The sequence below is a fragment of the Nicotiana tabacum genome, chromosome 14, assembly GCF_000715075.1.
Source record: "Nicotiana tabacum cultivar K326 chromosome 14, ASM71507v2, whole genome shotgun sequence".
Lineage (NCBI taxonomy): Eukaryota > Viridiplantae > Streptophyta > Magnoliopsida > Solanales > Solanaceae > Nicotiana > Nicotiana tabacum.
Window position 1 is genome coordinate 55,769,979 of NC_134093.1, and position 20,932 is coordinate 55,790,910.

General features: G+C 36.9%; 1 protein-coding gene across 1 annotated transcript in view; it reads left to right on the plus strand.

Annotated features, from left to right (window-relative positions):
* The window catches only part of LOC107783981 (pectin acetylesterase 8), a 46,108-nt gene extending 27,481 nt beyond the window's left edge, over positions 1 to 18,627 (plus strand). Inside the window, exons 12-13 of the mRNA XM_016605017.2 lie at positions 3,785 to 3,924; positions 18,383 to 18,627. Coding sequence (XP_016460503.1) covers positions 3,785 to 3,924; positions 18,383 to 18,505 — 263 coding nt within the window. The 3' untranslated portion in view covers positions 18,506 to 18,627. The remainder of the gene's footprint in view (positions 1 to 3,784; positions 3,925 to 18,382) is intronic.
* Positions 18,628 to 20,932: the final 2,305 nt, after the last annotated feature.

The window sequence follows — 20,932 nt, forward strand, 5'->3', positions numbered from 1 at the left end:
GAAATTAAACCCTCGAACTTAGGCCTTTTCTGCTCAGTGGTTCCGCATTTGCGGTCACACAGTTGCATTTGTGATGTCGCACCTACGGAAAAACTATCGCAGGTGTGGTGCCCACTTAGGTTCTGAGAATCCACTCCTGCTGACCACTATCTCGCACCTTCGAGCTCGTTTCTGCAGATAAAATGACCGCACCTGCGGTCCTGCCCAAGGCCTCTCCCCAAATTCCGCTTCTGCGAAGGCAAGGTCTGCTCTTGCGAAGGCGTACCTGCGCCTAGGTGTTCGCACCTACGAGCCCAGACCTGGGTTGCCCATCTCCGCTTCTGCGCTTCACCACTCACACCTGCATCCAATCCCTCCGTAGGTGCGATGACATCAGAAGGCTGGAACTTTAGCAAAGAGTCTAAGTCCAAATGTGTTCCGGATTCAAGTCGAATCGCACCCGGGCCCCCCCGAGAACCCGTCCGAATATACCAACAAGTTTCAAAACACATAACGGACCTACTCGAGGCAAAATATCATATCAAACAATATCGATTCTACGAATCACAGCCCATTTCATGCCTATGATAATTATGAACTTTCGAATTCCAAAACTAATGCCGATTCATACCAAAACAACTCTGATTGGCTTCAAACTTTGCACACAAGTCATAAAATTACATGACAGACCTATTCCAACTTCCGACATCGAAATTCAACCTTGATATCAATAAAGTCAACTCCGGGTCAAACTTTTCAACCTTCAACTTTCGCCAATTCCAGCCGAAACGACTGACAGACCTCCGAATCAACATCAAGACACGCTCCTAAGTCCACAATTACCATACAAAGCTATTGGAACCGTTAAAACTCCATTCCGGAGTTGTCTACAAAAATGTAAAACTACGATCAACTCTTTCAACTTAAACCTCCAAAGTAGGGACTATGTGTCCCATTTCACTCCGGAACTCACCCGAAACCAAAACCAAACTCCCCGGCAAGTCACATAACCACAACATAACATAGATGAGGCAATAAATAGGGGTATCGGGGCTAAAATACTCAAAACGACCAGCTGAGTCATTACAAAGTGGATGGAAAGAATCAAAGATATATGCTTCAAGAAGAATCAATGCCGCATGATAAGTAAAGAAAGATGGAAAGTTTTTCCTAGATGTCCTGTAGCCTTTTAAAGATAGGTATGGACGTCATCATACCGATCCGCAAGACTCTACTAGACACTTGCTCATGACTTATAGAACCTATAAACCTAAAGCACTTATATCAACTTGTCACGACCCAAAATCCACCTGGTCGTGATGGCACCTATACCAACCCGCTAGGTAAGCCAAACAATAGTCAACACAACACTAATGAAAATAATAAGAAATTAATAAGTGAAATAACCAAATTTCTATATAATAACCCAATGATTGGTAGTATAAGTCATGAGCCACTAAGATTTAGATTGACAAAGCTGGTATGAAAGTAATTACAACATCTGTTTGAAATGTATACAAACAGAGTAATTAAAACTACCAAGATTAATTGGTAGCTATATCCGAAAAGCAGGTACATCTTCAATGCCAACCCCCGTCATCCATAGCATCTTAGCTCCAAGCACCTGCACGCAATGTGCAATGTATTATGAGTACAATTGGGCGATTAAAGTGACATGCTAAGGTGTATGCATGTGCGAAGTGTGCTACCAAAGCTTTGATTAGGCGATTGCGCCACAAAATAGCAATTAACAAGTTTGAACAAGAGATTATCCTAAACATGATCTCTAACGTAATTCAAGTAGCTCACAAAGGTTTACAAACACATGAAGCATGATAACATGAAGCTTAACACTCAATTCAAGGTATAACATAGCCTAGACACTATCCCGAGCATGGATAAAACTCGGTGCATGCACACGTGCTCATTCCCTACATGTGCATCACCCCAACACGTAGCCATCATAGTTCTCGTCCCATACTCAAGTCTGACTTCGATCATCGTCTCCCGTCTGCGCAAGATGGATTTGGCTTCGGTGATTCACCATTTGAAAGACGAGAGAACACTATCGGCACAGAACCAACAAAGATCAATAATTCGAGTAACTACTACCTCAAACCAAGTTTAGGCAAGATACTTACCTCAAACAAGCTAAATCAATATTCTATAAAGGCGTTCCCACGCGAATCGACCTCAGAAGGACTCAAATCTAGTAAAAGTTAACTCAAAAATATCACATAATGCCATAGGAAACAACCCCAAACAATAAAGCTTCGATCTTTATATAAACACGCAAAGTCAACCAAAAATTTAATCCGGGCCCGTATCCCGGAACCCGACCAAACTCACAAATCTCGGTTACTCATTCTAATATGGGTCCAAATATACGAGTTTCCTCCAAATCCTACCTCAAATTGGCCCTCGAATCTCCAATTTTCGCTCTCCAAAACCATAGAAAAACCCTCCAAATTTCTCTTTCAAATCACATAATCTATTTATATAATATCAAAATCAAGTAGAAATCACTTACTCTATTGCCTTGTACGAAAATCCCCTTAAAAATCGTCCCTCTCCAAGTCTAGGCCTCAAAATATAAAATAATGAGTCAAAGTCCCGAAATTGCATTACTTATACTTCAGTCTAGTGGTACCCTTCGGGAACGCGACCACTGCCTCGCTTCGCGAAGTAAGAAAATCACACTGCCCAAAATAACTCTTCGCATTCTCGGTCGATCCCTCGCGACCGCAATGCACACATTGCCTCCTTCTTCGTGAATGCGTCCAAGCCCTCGCGAACGCGAACGCCAACTTCCCCAACTCCCAACTCTCTTCGTGAAAGTGACCCATAAGGCGCGAACACGAAGAAGAAAAACTGCCCAGCTCAAATAACACTTTGCAAATACGATAGCTCTGTTGTGAACGCGATGAGGACTTGACACCAGTGAAAGTTTCTGCAACATAAGAATGCTCTGGGTGGTCCAGAAACCCACCTGAGCCCCTAGAGCTCCCAGAACCCCATTCAATTACACCAACAAGTCCTAATATCTTCCGCAAACCTATCCAAAGGTTCGGAACACTGAAATTAATATCAAAACCACGAATCGATAATCAAAATACAAGTTAAGCTTCTCTTGAGTTGATTAACTTCTAAACTTCAAACCAAGCGTCCAATTCAAGCTTAACCAATTCGGATTAATCCCAAACTTTGCACACTTGTTCCAAATAACAAAACGAACCTATTTCAACTTTGAAACCAAAATCCGAATCCGATAACATCAAAGTTATCCTCCGGTGAAACTTATGAACTTTTCAAATCTTCAAATTGCCAACTTTCGACATTTAGGGTAAAATCAACCTAGGAACCTTCAAATCCAAATCCAAACAGACGTCTATGTCCAAAATTACCCTACAAACCTATTGAAACCATCAAAATATGAATATGAGATTTTTTACACAAAAGTCAAACTTTGGTCAACTCTTACAATTTAAGCTTCCAACCATGAAACTAAGTGTTCCAATTTACTTCAAAACCTTCCCAAAACTAAACCAACTATCCCCATAAGTCACATAGCAACATATACATATACGGAAAGCATCAATAGGAGAACTGAGCTAAAATATACAAAACGACCAACCGGATCGTTACAGTATTTGTATATAATTTATTTTCTTCATTTACACCGAATGAAATTATCGACACTAAAGGGGGAAGCACATGTTTCCTACTACACATATGAAACCCCCTTCCCTTCCATGAATCACGTATATGAAGTTATATTTCAAAGATTTTTGGTTTGTTATTTCAGAATTGAGGTCGGAATTCTTAAGTGCTTTGCCTAAACCAAATGATCCTAAACAAAGAGGAGCTTTCATAGACTCTTTTAATCGTCATACCCAGCTTGAACTTTGGTGGAATAAAGTCAACGCCACTCCGATAAGTAATCTGGTAAGAGTCTATTTATTATATATTCTTGGTAATGCGCTCTTTTTCCAACTCTTCGTATGTGTATCGTTTAAGAAGTTACTTTAATATCGGAAACTTTCCTCTTAATCAGCTTTCAGTTTATTTTACATGCATAAAGCTTGAGTTTGGTGGCCTATTAAATCAGAAAAGAAAAAAAATACAAATTTTATGTTTTTAGGCCTAATTGGAATTGGTGGGGAATCATATAAATTCAGTGGAATAATGAAGTAGTAGTAACATTTTTGTATTATACAATGCACCAGACCCAAGTATACACATAATGCTCTTCTAAACAACTGATATTTTCGTATTGGTTGCTCAGTATGAATTCCAGCTCTTTTAATTTCAGTGTTTTGAATATATATTCTTGCGTTTTGGTTGACTACACTAGTAAAATTATAAGGAGAAGCCTTTTTTTTTTTTTTTTTTTTTTTTTTTTTACATACAATTCTTTCATTTTCTAAAGTGTGTAGTTTTGTGGGTGAAAACTGTTATTGGCCGTATTAAGAAGAATCTAATTCCAATATCATACGATTTTAAGGATTGTGTTGCGGAAGCTCATAGGTTAAGCAGCACACAATCACACAAAGTAAATAGAGAAAAAAGAAATAACATAAGGATTTAATGAGATTCAGCTAGCAGAGAGAGTTTTCTACTATGAATGAGATGAAAAATACAATACAATCTATAGAATCCCCAACTACAACTCCTATATATAGATCCCTATAGTCTCAAACCTATAAGAGAAAGGTATTTCCAATCCAACAAAGACAATAAGTTTTTCTTTCCAAATCTATTAGAATAATGGGTTTCCCAAACCTATAGGGATTATGGATTTTCTAAAAATACAAGAAAATATTTCAAGCCACAATAAATCTTCCCATTGGCTTGAATTCTCTTCATCAACAGAAACAACGTCTCTCTCCCTTGCCCTCAGCACTCGCAAGGGCTCTACTCATTGCCGCACACATCAATCAAGTCTAGGCAACACCTAAACTTGCTAAGAGATCCAATCTCTTTAGCTGTAGCACAAATCCGTTGATTTGGTTACGTACTAAAAATAGCTTATGGATAGCTATTATACTGAAGTTCATCAACGGTCTCTGCAACTGCCAAAGCAAATTCCACAAGATTTGTATATCCAACAAGATTCCTATCAACTACATTTGCAAATCTTTGCGGTCAGTTAATTACTCTCTTCTCTCTGCTTGTTGCAATGTTATATAGTTATTGTTGTGCAGGTGCATCAACATTATCATCTTGATAAATATTTTGCATCGTATCCACTTTCTCTACTTTAGAACTACAGGACTGAGCTAGTGGAGATTCAATTCTTAGCTCTATGTGATCACTGACACCACGATCTGTTTCTTCTATTGCCTTCTCTCTCTAACTGTCCAGTGAGGCAGATCTATTGAATGTCACATCCGTACTAATAACTAAACCTGGAATCTTTTGATCTGTACACCACAACCTATAACCTTTCACTCCAGTTGCATGCCCTAGAAACATATACTTCTTTATCATCAGCTCAAGCTTTCCATCACTCACATGAGCATAAGCAGGACAACCAAATATTCTCAAATTTGAATAATCAGCTGGTGAAACGAACCACACCTCAAAAGGAGTTTTGAACTAAATAGTTGTGGATGGAGATCCGTTAAGAAGATAACAAGATATATTGATTGCTTCAACCCAAAAATTCCTTGCTAACATACGAGTGTGAAAGCATGTTTCGTGCCCTATCATAAAGTATTATGTTCATAAGTTCTACAACACCATTCTGTTATGGTATTCCGACACAAGTATGGTGTCTTACTATGCCCTCTCTGCTATAGAAATTATTGAACTCTGAATTGCAAAATTTCAACCCATTATCCATCCAAAGACGCTTAGCTTTTCTTTCTGTCTGCCTCTCAACCATCGTCTTCCATTTTACAAATATTGGAAATGCTACATATTTTGTTTCAGAAAATACGCACACACCATTCTTGATCAATCGTCAATAAAAGTCATAAAATACATGGCACTAATCTTTCCTATATAGCAACGTATCAGCAAAAGTATCGTAAGAGGGTGGTAAAAAATATAACACAGTCAAGGCCTGATTCTCACTCTGAATTTTAATATTTGTGTTCTTTAGGTCCATTATAATTGAATAAAACTCATCAAGGTGAGTTTTAACATGTGTACCTTCTTTCATACGAAAATTGAATAACCTCTTTTTCAGGTAGAGGCAATTTATCAACGATTTCTTAGAATACAGATCTTTCAGCTTCTTCCATGTCGTTGATGTAAAAGATTTTTAAGCAATTTCCCAAACAACGCTATCTGTAACGCTTATGAAGATCACACTCAAAACCCTCTCCTCCAGGTCTTCCTTCTCTGTCTCTTTCATCTCTTTAGGAAAATCCTCATCAATTGCCTTCCATAAACTTTGTAACATAAGGACGATTTAATTCTTTCCATAGACTGAAACTAGAACCCCCATCAAATTTCTCTACTTCGTACTTTGTTGAAGATAATAAAGAAATCTAATCCCTAGATTATATGTAGAAACTCGAACTTATCTCTGATAGCAATTATTGCAGAAAAGCCTGGCTTAACTGGCACATAATCATACGAAGCAAATAGAGAAAATAAATAACACAAGGATTTAACGAGGTTCACCTGAGCATAATTCTCACGACAGAAGTAGAGAGAGTTTTTCACTATGAATGAGAAGAAAAACACAATACAATCTATAAAATCCCTAACTACAACATCTATATATAGATCCCAAATAGTCCTAATCCTATAAGAGAAAGATTTTTCCAATTCGACAAGGATAATAAATTTTCTTTTCCCAAATCAACTAGAACAACGAGTTTTCCAAACCTATTGGGATTATGAGTTTCCTAAAAATATAAGAAAATAATTCTATATTAGGTAAAATTTACTGCTTATAAGTGTGCATATCTCGAGCAGACACGTGACAGTGATGATAGAGTAGAGATGAGTCAGCAGATAATTAATACCAGATACTAGCACATAACCAGTATTGTGTAAATTCCAAGGAAGTAGAGATCGGGGAAGAGAATTTAAAAGAGTTACCGGCTGGAAAGAGCAGCATTAAAGGTGCAGCCGTTATAGAAAATCATAGAATTTATTCCCAACGTTATGTAGCCATCGAAGAGGAAATTTTATTCATTTTTAAGAGGGCGTGATTTGGGGATCTTGTCTCCTCATATTTAACTATAAATAACAATATTTGTACTCAATGTAGGGACATGAAATACTAGAACTAGAAAGCCAATCTTTCTTTCTCTCATTTTCCTAAACTTTATAAGATTGTTATCAAGCTTTTTCAGTTATTCTTAGTTCTGGTGGGATTAACCTGAAGTCCAGGCTTGTGCATTATTTAATTATTTTTATTTTATTTCCTTTATTCTTTATTTTTTTATCAATCAGATCAATTTAATCCACGTGTTTATAAACCATGTTTACAAATTCAACTGTATCTCTTTTGCAAGTAAATAGTTTGGCGCCCACTGTAGGACATAGACAATTGTGATGTTATTTTGATCTGCTTATCTTATACTAACGTGCTTTAAAGTTTTTCTATTTTAAACATACTAGAGTTATGGCACACAATGATATCAACAACTTGCTTAATATTGGTGTGAACAACAACAATGAGCCTGTGGACAATTTACATAATGGGACTCAACAAGAAAATTCAACTAGTGAAACCCATATTAATGGGAATGAATCAACTACAAGTAGGATGGAAAGAAATACTCAATGTGTGAGGAGTCGTACTCCTAATGATTTGGATGCCGAGCCCGTGGCCGATACCATTAAAGTTTTGAGGGAACAACAATGAAAAATGATGAACCATCTCTCAAGACAGGATCGGATAATGACTGAGCTTCAACAAGCATTACAGGTGGCTTCAAATAATTCAAATGGTGGTGTTCGAGCCCCTCATGGCATTCCTATAAATCAAATGGCGCCAAGAACCGGTGACATTGATTCTAGAGGGGAGTTTAGATCGAACAACAACCAGGTAGAGTAGGTAGCAGATCTGAAAATGAAAACAAAGCAGACGATACTTTCAAGACCAAACACATGAGGTGAATCAGAGAAACAAAATCTCAAACATATCAGAATGCTATGAAATTTCACGCTCTGATGGATCAAATCTCGGGGGCACCTACGATCTTAAAGGGCCTGGACTCGAAGAAGTCCAATTTTCATTCAAACCTAGTGTGGATCTGGAGTGGATCCCAAAGAGAATCAAAATGTTATATATTCCAAAATACGATGGAACATCGTATCCATATGAATACATTACAACTTACAAAACAACTGTGAAGGAAAACGATTTGGCTCCACATGAGATCAAATCAGTCTTGATAAAGAAATTTGGCAAAACCCTAACGAAATGGGTTTTAACATGGTGTTCACTTTTACCTGAACACTCAATTGATTCTTTAGAAATGCTTGCCGATTCTTTCATCAAAGATCACATTAGAGCGAGACGTTCAAGCTAGGAAAGTAGATATTTTCAGAATCGTTCAAGGAGACTCAAAGTTTTTGCTAGAGTTAGTGATCAGGTTTCAAAAAGAGAGAATGTTATTGCCAGCAATACCAGATGAATGAGCAGCGGAAGAATTTACCAAGGGTCTCAATCCTTTAAGCTCCAATGCCTCAAGGAAGATAAAGAGATTTTATTGGAATTTCAAGTAACCACATGGGATGATGTTCATAACCGCTATGAATAAAAAATTAGAGTTAAAGGCAATAAATTGGGTTCTCCAATATATTTCAAAGTTTGTAACCATTATTGGAATCTATAAAGGTCTAAGAATGAGCTCAATGCAGATTGGAGGCCATCTAGGAGTCATTTTCAATCGTATGTGTCAAACGAACGGACACATTCACAAATAAGACAATGACGCATAGTTTATCAGTCGTTGGAAAGTCTTGGACCGGATAAGAGGACTGATCATAGACGAAGTAGAACAATTTTGCATAATAAAGAGCCATCGAGGTTTCGAGATTCAATCTATCCCCGATTATCGGATTACAATTCAATATCTGCTTGGTGGAGTTGGTTTCTTCCATGAGAAACATAAAGGAATGAAGATTCCCAAAACCAATTCGATCAGACCCGAGTTAGAGAGAACCTAGTTTTGCTCTGAATTCCATGGTACACATGGTCATAAGACTGGGGACTGCAGACATCTTCGTGAAGAGGTAGCAATGTTACTGAAAAATGTTAATCTTAAAGATTTCTTAAGTGATCGGTCTAAGAGTAATTACGATAAATGTCGTGATACAATAGAATCGACAAAGCCAGCATGATCTCCTCGTCTCACAATAAATATGATTTTTGGAGGAGTTGAAGTGAATGGGGTAACATTTTCAACTGCAAAAAAGATGATCCGGGAAGTACTAGAGGATGATGAAATTACTTTCAGTGAGGAATATATAGATGACCTAACTTTACCATTTAATGATGCCTTGGTAATATTTTTAAATGTTTTAAATTTTAAAATTAAATGTGTGTAGGTTGATCCAGGTAGTTCGACCAATATTATAGAGTCCTAGAGCAAGAAAAGCTCACCGGTAACATAGTTTTGGCAACAAAGATTTTAGCTGGATTCAACTTAACAAGTATGACGACCCGAGGAGAGTTCGTGTTGCCTACATACGCTGAGGGGGTGATGAAATATATATTATTTGGAGTTGTGGATAGTGATGTGGAGTATAATGTGATTCTCGGTAGACCGTGGATCCATGATATAAAAGTTCTTCCATCAACTTATCATCAATTGCTAAAGTTCCCAACACTGAATGAAATTAAGCAGATTAGAGTTGATAAGCCCGCTGCAAGGGAACTGGATGCAGTTACTTTGTCTAGTAATAAGGCGGATGGAGTCAATAAATTGTAATTACATGGACCAGTGTAAAATTCCAATTCAGTCCCGGCGACAATGACGGTAGTGATGAGGAGACATCAAATATTTATCAGGTACCCAGATCTTTTCAAGAAGCAGAAGAAACGAATGAAACAAAGTCAACCGCAGAAGAGATCGAACAAGTCACTTTGTTCATTGAGTTCTCAGAAAGAAAGGTTTACTTAGGAATGGGGCTGCGCCCTAAATTCAGACATAAAATTATTAAATTTTTTAAGGCTAACGCTGATTGATTTGCGTGGTCTCGCTTATATATAATAGGTATCCCACTTGAAGTGGCAGTTCACAAGCTAAGGTTGGACCCCAATTTACCTATAGTAAATAGAAAAAGCGGCCAATTGCCTAGGTCAGACACAAGTTTGTAAAGGAGGAAGTAACCAGATTACTTAATATAGATACAATACATGCAGTTGAATATCCTAATTGGTTAGATAATAAAGTTGTAGTACCAAAAAAGAATAATAAGTTTAGAATGTGTATTGATTTTAATAATTTGAATAAGGCTTTCCCTAAAGACTCTTTCCCGTTGCCAAATGTTGATCAAATAGCCGATACCACGACTGTGCATGAGTTGATGAGTTTCCTTGATAGTACTCCAGGTATAATCAAATAAGGATGCACCCAGAGGATCAAGAAAAAACATAAGTTATTACTAATTTTGGTCCTTATCGTTATAATATGATGCCTTTTGGGCTCAAAGATGTCGGAGCCACCTATCATCAGCTCGTGAATAAGATATTTGAAAGTCAAATTGGTAAAACTATAGAATTTTATATTGACGGTATGTTGGTTAAGTCTCTTAGTGCAAGGAACTATTTGACTCATCAACAAGAAATATTTGACATCTTAAGGAAGTATAATATGAAGTTTAACCCAGAGGAATGTGCTTTTTGAGTTGGTGTGCAGAACATTTCTCGGTTTCTTGGTTTCATAACGAGGAATTGAAGTAAATCCAGACAATATCAAAGCCATAGAAGATATTCGTGATCATATGAATAGCGCAAAAGAGGTGCAAAGGTTGACAAGATTGGCAGCCCTTAGTAGGTTTATATCAAGATCCTTAGAAAAGTGTCACTGGTTCTTTGCATTATTAATAAAGAAGAATGACTTCTCATGGACACCAGAATTCCAATAAGCATTAAAGAATTTGAAGAAATACTTATATAGTCCACCTTTAATATCCAAACCAAAGGATGAAGATTAAAAGTTAGTGTATTTGGCGGTGTCAGATGTTGCAGTAAGTGTAGTTCTGTTCTGGGAAGAAGAAGGTACACAATACCTGATTTACTATGTAAGTACAATACTATCAGTTGCAAAAACTTGATAACCGCACTTGGAAAAGTTGACTCTAGCTCTCGTAGATGCCTCTCAAAAGCCCAGGCCCTACTTTCAGTGTCACCCTATAGCCGTTGTGATAATTTCCCCCCTAAGGAACGTCCTCCATAAACCTGAGTAATCGGGTCGTTTGGTTAAATGGGTGGTTGTAATTAGTGAATTTGATACAAACCGCATACTGAAATTAAATCACAAGTTTTAGTCGACTTTGTGGCTGACTTTAGTTTGGGGATGATGCCTTTAGCTGCAAAAGAAGCAATTTTGGTATCGGGAACTGTGTCCGGAGTTTGGACTTTGTTTACGGATGGGGCATCCAATGTGAAATGGTCTAGTATTGGGATAGTATTAATTACTCCTTCAAGAGAAATCCTAAGGCAGGCCATACGAACTGTTCTTTTAACTAACAGTAATTCCTGATATAAAGCTATGGTTGTAGGACTCGAATTAGCCCCGGGACTAGACTCTGAAGTGATTGAAGTAAAGTGTATTTCTTAGCTAGTGGTTAATCAAATATATGGAGTTTTTGATGCTAAATATATGGAGTTTTCTTAGCCGGGTCTTAAATAGAGTTGAAGGGCACTGATTCCAGTTCTGTTGTACAGTTGCTGCATTCAGTCCTAGATGTGGATGGTTATTGCAAAGTAAATTCAACAAATCTCGTATGTGATTGGAGAAATGATTTTATTGAATATCTAAGACATGGAAAATTGCTTGAGGATTACAAAGCCTCCCGAGCACTTTGAACAAAAGTTGTTCGGTATTGTCCTTTTGATGGACAACTATACCAGAGAAAGATGTTTGTACAAAAAATATAATAAATGTCATTGTTATGCTCAGTTAATATACTAGTCGGCTGAACTTTTGCATTTAGTTATGTCGCCATGGCCGTTAATGAAATGAGGAACGAATATAGTTAGAACTTTGCCTCAGGGACCCGACCGGGTAAAATTTCTTTTGATTATTTTATTAAATGGGTTGAAGTAGGTACTTTCAAGAAGGTTGGAGAACGAGAGGTGATAGATTTTATTTGGGATTACATTATTTGTCGATTTGGAGCGCCAAAAGAAATTGCATGTGACAATGGGTCACAATTCATAAGCTCCAAAGTCACAAAATATTTTGAAGGATTGAAAATAAAAGGACTACGTCAACTTTGTATCATCCGAGCGATAATGGACAAGCAGAGTCAATAAACAAGGTGATAATTCAAAGCCTCAAAAAGAAGTTAAGGATGCAAAAGGTAGGTGTCCTGAGGATTTACTAAGAGTACTATGGGCATTCCAAACCATGGCAAAATCGAGCACAGGATAAATATATTTCTCCCTTGTATATGGAGCGGAAGCTCTAATTTCGGTGGAGATAAGTGAACCAACTATGCGTTTTCCCGGAGAAGCGAGTAGAAAAATGCTGAAGCTATGTCGGTTAGGCAGGATTTGCTTGATGAGTATCAAGATTTGGCATATGTGAGGATGATTACACATAAGCAAAGAATGGAAAGGTATTATAATCGTAGAGGAAATCTCCGTTAATTTAAAGTAAGAGACTTGGTCTCCGGAAAGTGACTTATAATACCCGAGAAGTCAATGCTGAAAAATTGGGATCAAATTGGGAAAGACCTTACCGGATTTCAGTTGTAACCAGAAAATGCTCATATCAGTTGGAAAATAAAGATGGAGTTAAATTACTAAGCAACTGGAATATGAGTCATCTCAAAAGATACCAGTGTTGAAGATTGATGATTATACTGAAAGTACGCTCTACACTCTTTTTTTCTTCGATTAGTTTTTGCCCCTAATGGATTTTTCTGGGAAGGTATTTAACGAGGCAGCAACGTAAAGTGTATTACGAATGCAAGTTGCTGATGACAATTGGAAATTCAGTATTCGAACCTTATACTTTGAATTTGAACACCAGGGAGGGGGGGGGAGCTATTGCTACTGGTGTCAGTTCATGATAAAAAACACTAAAAGTGTATGTGCTACCTTCAAAAAAACAAGTGTAATATCTGGTAACACAGCAATACCGGGGACTGCTAAAATCGGGGAACATATTGACATGTTTTGAACTTAGAAGTTCAGTTGTTATGAATAACCTCAAGTCAGGACCGGGGACTGTACATCCAGCCTTGTAGAAATAAGAAGAAGAAATTAGCCAAATGTATTGGAAGTTCGTTTATTCAGAAATAGTTTCTTTCTTGACTAAATATACTTTTGAAAATAGAATAAATAAATAAAAGTTCTTTTATTTATTTCTCTTATTTCTTGCCCAAGAGACGTGGTGTTCCCTTTATTTGAATGTTGTTTAAATATCAAACATAAGTGTCGGAATAAATAGGAGATGTCTTCTTCAAGAGCACCGTAAACGTAAGGGTCCTCTCTTGTAAAACTTTTCTACTTAAAGATTAAAAAATGATAGTATAAATACCCGATAATAAAGTTAATCGGAGGCAAAAATTCCCGAACTATATTAATAGAAAAGCATAGATCAAAAATGTATTTTTTCTAACTAAACACCCTGGGAGGTTAAGTAAGAAAGGGATCTTTCATTTTAAAATTCCGGGCCAAAAAGTGAGTCAGGAATAGTTACACGAGTTATAGTTACAAGAATTATTTTTAAAAAAAAATAACTTTGTAAAATATATTAATCCGCGTTATTAGCAGAGGTTGAAGGTTGACAAGCTTCTTCTCCATTTTTTGGATTTAAAGGTTGCTCATTTTCGAGCTCAACGTCTTCACCTTCCTCTTGAAATTTTGAGGATTTGGAGAAAGTGTTTGAAGAGCTTGAAGCAGTGGGCCGGACAAGAATGTTTTCAAAGGAGATTGTTTCTAAACCAAGAGCTTCGACAATGCAGTCGTCTATATTTGCAATACCATTTTAGCATCCTCCAAAGTATTGCTTTTTATAGTGTAAACAACATGAGTTTTCTCGAGCAAGAAAGAATCCTCTTGACTCAGAATCTGGCTCGGAGTTCTTGGATTTTCGACTGCACCCGCTCATTGTCAAATTTACAATGTTGTAATCCCCTGGGAGATCATAATTGGTTTTGGTGTGCTCAAGATTTTGTTCTATGACCTTTCAGAGCCTATCCTCCATTTTGGCCCTCTTATCTTCGGCTGTAGTAGCTTCCTTGGTCTTTGAGCATAAATTAGCTTCCAAGTTGCTGATTTGTTCCAAGGAAGCAAACTCACACTCTACAGCCCAAGTAACAACATCCTGCCACTCTACCCATTTAATCTTCAACGCATCAAGATCGACATATTGTTGAGTAGCTTCTTGATTATGAGCCATTTTTTCTTGCTCCATTTACCCCAATTTGGCTTCGAGTTCGCCCAATTGAGCAAGTTTTGCCTCTAGGATCGAAAGGCATTCAACAAGTTGATCCTGCCCAGTTTGAAGCGCTTCCTTATAAAGTATCATCCTTTACAATCCCTGAGAAACAAGAAGGTTTGCCTGTAAGGTTAATTTTAAAATAATCGACCATGGTGAAAAATAAGTGTGAAGAACAAGAGGGGAAAAATAATGGTACCGGAGTAGAAAGACGCATGATGTTGTTGATTAAACCTTCGGCGAAAAGAGCATCTATTTTCATCCAATCTTTTCCGTAGCCAGAGGTTTCAAGTAATTGGCTACAACAACCGGTTTGGCGAGTAAGTGGAATTCATCCAGAAAAGTAAAGGTAACACTTCGTTTACCATTAGGGTTTCAGATGGAAGCCACAAAGATATTTTCTATGTTCCCTTGATCATGTGACCGGGGGTAACATGCACCTTGCTCTCGATCGATGGTGATTGGGGGAAGAACAATAGCCGGTGGTGGAGCAGAAGTTGGGGCAGCACCTGGAGCAGAACCCTTCTGGTCGGTGAGAACAACAGGAGTCCAAAAAGGAGAGTCAGTCATTTAAGCCAATTTAGACTCTCTAAAGAGTTCCTCCACGTCCTCCGGTTGAACTATAGATGTTCTCCTTTTACTTCTTCTTTGAAGAGAAATCGTTTCAGTGTCGTTATCGGTTTCTTCTTCATCAAGGACCATAGTGTTCGATCCTCCTAGATTCTCCTTTATAACCGGGGGCTTCTCTTTAGCCTCAGTCTTAGAGGAATGCTTTCTTTTTGGTTTCTTCCTCTTAGTCCAGGGACTGATTGATTATGTGCCTTCACCGGAAGCGAGAGATACATCACGAGCCTTTTTCGGTCAAGGGCCTCTTGAAATCATTGTTGGGCCACCTTCAGGTCGAGTAAAACCTCAACAACCGGAAAAACGGATGACTCCTTTGGAAGGCCTGAGGTTGGAGCATGATAAGTTAGCAATCTATTACCGAATGAAGGCACATGTCAACAAGAAGAGAAATATGAAGATGTTCTTACTGTGATTTTTGCACTTTCAATGTTTCTTTATTTAAATTTTCTTCCACAAGCGGAGTTCCGACGTGGAAGTATCCAAATATTTTTGAACTTATTGGGTTAGGTTCTCTACTACTGGGGAAAACCAGAGAGTGGCTAAAATAGAAGGAAGAAAAGTTTAGGAATTAGTGAGAACACTTTTAAAATGAAAAAGATAGAGATATTTGAGAAGACTTACGTGTATAGTTCCAAGCTTTAGGAATTTGGAAAGTTGATGCTGGTAAAATATCTTCGGGAGGTCGCTAACCTCTCCATCTAACCACGATCATCATCATCATCTACACTAGTGATGATAACATTGTGACCACGTTTGCTGAGTTTGATCACGACTCCTCAGAAGATCTTGGGAGCATAAAGGCGGATTAAATGTGTAAGAGTAAGATTTTCTTGTGTCCGGGAATACAGTTACCAGAGACAAGATACCGCATGCCATATCGTCGGACCACTTGAGCCAAACAGACTTGATAATTCCGGCAAAATTTAAGAATGATCGGATCTATTTTCTTTTTAAGTCTGAGGGTAAAAGGGTATGTATAAACGAAAACATACCCTGGTTTGCTGAAAGTTACCCTCTCCACTTCGAGTCGGGTCAAAACTTCATTATTCTTCAATTCACAATCCTCCTTTACAATGGGGATACTGGCCGGGCAAATAGAAGAAGGATATTCATCAATCGCTCTATTTTTGTCGTCATCAGAGTTGGAGTAAGTATTTTGGACCTGGAGATCCTTTTAAAAGACCATTTAGAAGGGATGATTGTATTTGTTGTGAGAGGTTCAGTGTTAGAGTTCTTGGGTTCGCTATTCTTGGATGGTCCGTCAGGATATAAGTCCTAGCCTTGGTGGATGGAGAAAGAGATGAACTCATAGTAATATAGTGTTGTTTGGTGGCAGAAGATGAGTTGCCGAAGAAGAAAATAACAGAAGACACGGTGACTAAAAAAGTGAAATTTGATATTCAAACTCGAAAGTTTTGCTGAGAAAAGGGAATTGCAAACATTTCTAAGAGATTTGTTGAAGAGGTGCGGGATGTTAAGCCCATTAAATGCGAAGAGACTTGCGTTATTTCAAGTGTCAGACGTCGTTCAAGAACTTTTCCTTCAAGAAAAGAGAAGGTCTTATCTACTTCCCGGTCACATCAAGTTGATTCACTGAAATGTAGGGGACTATCTGTATTATATAAAATATATAGCTTACAGGTGTACATTTCTCGAGCAGACACGTGGTAGTGATGATAGAGTGGAGATGAGTTAGTAGATAATTAATACCGTATAGTAGCACATAACCAGTATTGTATAAATTCTGAAGAAGTAGAGATCGGGGAAGAGAATTTGAGAGTGAGTTACCAGTTAGAAAGAGCAACATTAAAGGAGCAGCCATTACTGAAAATCATAGAATTTATTCCCAACACTATGCAGCCATCAAAGAGGGAATTTTATTCATCTTTAAGCGGGTATGATTTGGAGATCTTGTCTCCTCAGATTTAACTATAAATAACAACATTTGTACTCAATGTAGGGACACGAAATACTAGAACTACAAAGGCTATCATTCTTTCTCTCATTTTCCTAAACTTTATAAGATTGTTATCAAGAGTTTTCAGTTATTCTTAATTCCGGTGGGATTAACCTGAAGTCCACGCTTGTTTTTCTTTAATTATCCTTATTTTATTTCCTTTATTCTTCGTTATTTTATTAATCAGATCAATTTAATATATGTGTCTATAAATCATGTTTACAAATTCAACTGTACCTCTTTTGCGGTTAAACAAATTCAAGCCACAAATAATAGACTGCGAGCGAATCCAGGTTTTAAATCTTATGGGTTCAACTTTTAATGTTTTTAGTATTGAACCCATTATATTTTTAAAATTATGAGTTCATATCTACTATTTTTATAATTTTAATAAATATTTACACATAAATTTTTACTTCACGTAAAAAATTATGGGTTCAATTGAACCCGGTGATACTACGCTACATCGGCCGTAAAAGTCGATATGCCTTGTAAAAGAGAACTCTGCTTTTCCTTTACGGGTTCAAGTTAAAAGCTGAAAATAAAGAAATTTCTAAAAGTAATTGAGTTGATTTTAATTGGATTGGTTTTGCGTACTGATGCGATGATTGGATACTAACTTATACGAGTAGTCGCGTATTAGATACTTAGAATTTAAAAATAACAGTTAAGTTGCACAAATTAGTCACGTCCTTCTAGGCTTGCTACCAGGTTTCTCCATGATCGGATCATACTAAGGGATAGTTAGCAATTTACTTAGCTGACTAGTGCATTTCTTTTCCCCGCAATTCACTGAAATTTAGTTGCTAATGGCTGGATCAATTTGCTGTCAAAGTTCATTTGGACTTCAGTCAGATTTGGTAACTTTCCCATTTGGACTTTCGTCTTCATGTGACCCAAAACAATTGTCCATTTGATCAGCTGACGTATGTTTATGACTTTGAACTTTGTTGTAGACTTTTTTTTTTCCTCGGGATAATCTATTTTCTTTTGTTATGTTTTTTATGTAAAAATTAAAATCCTCGATATTTATATGTACCCTCATTACTTTATGCACTAAATGTTTACACTAACATCTTTTGTATTATTGGGTACTTCAAAAAATCGATTCAATGATGTATTATGTTTATTGGTAATTAACTGTGAAAACTTTCGCAATTTTAGGAAAAGCAGAAAGAAAAAGAAGCATTTCTTTCATTTTGTTAATTAAATGGAGTGTTTATATATGCAGACTACGATTGAGGTATTTGGCGATTGGTACTACGATCGGAAATACTCCTATGTGATCGATGATCATGACTTGCCACTCCCTGTTTATTTATACATCAACGGTACTCTCAAATCAAGAGGATAATTTTGTTATTAATGTTTATTTATGTGATATTGCATTTCACTGTATGAAATTGTTGCCAATTTGTAAGAATTGTTGACAAGTGTATCACTTTAATCAGCAACTTTTAAACTCATACTGCTACCACCGTATAAAACTAAGTTTGACTATTGAGTTCATGTTTCATTTCATATGATACTATTAACTATTTTTTAAGAGACTGTTGCCCAAAAAAAAAAGGGTAGCTTCTATATCTAAAACAAATTTAACTTTAAACTTGAGCTCATGTTACTCTTAATGACATATTTCTATAGCCACAAAAATTACTTGGTAATTTTAAGATAATAAGTTTTAATATTTTTAAACCTATATACACTACTATAAATTCGGTAAAAATCGACCAAGGTCGACCGACCAACTTTGGTCGGTAAAAAAACCGACCAAAGTTGGTCGGTTTTTCAAAATATTTTTTTTTAATTATTTTTTTTACGAAACCGACCAACTTTGGTCAGTTTTCTTTGGCCCAAAAATACGGAAAACTATTTTTGAGTCCCGCGAATTTTATGTTTCAAGAAACCGACCAATTTTGGTCGGTTTTTCAATTAATATAAATAAAAATTAATATTAAAAAAACCGACCAAAATTGGTCGGTTAATTCGGCGGGTCATTTAAAAAAACCGACCAACTTTGGTCGGTTATTTTCGTGCAAAAATACAATTAAAGAGTATAAATCAAATAAAAAACAGTCTTAAAACAAAATGTACCAATGATCTAGTGGTAGAATAGTATCCTGCCACAGTACAGACCCCGGTTCGATTCCCAGATGGTGAATTTTTTTTTACATAATTAAAATACCGACCAACTTTGGTCGGTTTTTTTTGCAATATTTTTTTTTTGAATTTAATTGACCGACCAAAGTTGGTCGGTAATTTCCGACCAACTTTGGTCGGTATTCCTTTCCGACCACAAAAATACCGTCCACACGTAAATGGTCGCGTTTTGGTCGGTTTTTGGCCATTACTGACCAACGTTGGTCGGTTTTTACCGGATTTCTAGTAGTGATATTCAATCAAACACGACCACATCATCATATTATATTAAAAGTATGAACACTTAAACTGAAATATAAAACGAAAAATATCTTTTTAATTGATAATGGACGGTTATACCCTTTAAAGCTAAAGCACTTCTTCAAGCCACTTCTTTTACGTTACCAGCAATACATAAATGGAGGAGTTACAATTAATCACTATACAAAACAAATTCATCTTTAATGGAAATTGTATTTAATGGTCATTCTTTATAGAAGTACTTAATAGTGAACGAAAATTACTAGTATCTCAACAACGGAAGCATTTAAATTAGATGAATACAATTATAAATTAGTGAATGCCACTTCTGATTCTTGAATAGCTGCGGAGTATAAGATTTTACTATAATTACGGATCTCTTAATATTCTCCCTTTCTGTAACGATATTCCAAAATAATTCTACCACATTACCAAAAGGCGGATATCTTACATTACTGTCACGATCCAAATCTCACATGTCGTGATGACGCCTATCGCAATACTAGACAAACCGACAATCCCAATAAATCACGCATCTTTAAACTTGAAAACATAGTAAAATAAGCTCAAGAGTAAAAGTCTCATAAATACTGATGAGAAAATACCGCAACTCAATATAATATCCCCAAAAATCCGGATGTCACTGAGTACATGAGCATCTAAATGAAAATATAATCTGACTGCTAAAAACACTGTCTAGAAAGATAGAACAATACAGATAAATGAAAAGAAGGAGAGTCAAGGTTTGCGGACGCCAAGGCAGCTACCTCGATAGTCTCAAACAGATAAAAGCTCCAAAGCTAGCAGCCGACGTACAAGGAAGTACCTGAATCTACACACGAAGTGCAGCGTGTAGTATAAGTACAACCGACCCAATATACTAAATAAGTAATAAGACTAACCTTGGTCTGAAAGCAGTGACGAGCTCAACAGGTACAATCCAAATACATAATTTAACAGTACAAAAATATAGATATGCTTTCAAGTTCAACATTTTAAGCTCAAAACACATAAAATATGCCAAGTGTGACTGAAATGAGGAATAATACATCACTATATCTACATTTCAATTATGCATGCCAACTGTAATACAACACATCGATAAAATCATATGCATACTCTCGGAGTATGAATTTAGTGAGTCCTCTCATTCACTCAATCCTCACGGTCACTCAGTCCTCCCAATCACTCGACACTCACACTCTACAATCGCACTCTACACACGCGCTCGACACTTAGTAGGTACCTACGCTCACTGCTATTAAGCCAGACTCCGGAGGGGCGGATCCTATCCAAGTGCTAAAATAAGCCAATCATGGCATGAATTAATAAAGAATCTTTACCATGCTTAGTTCAACAATCTTCCTACACCCCTTGATAT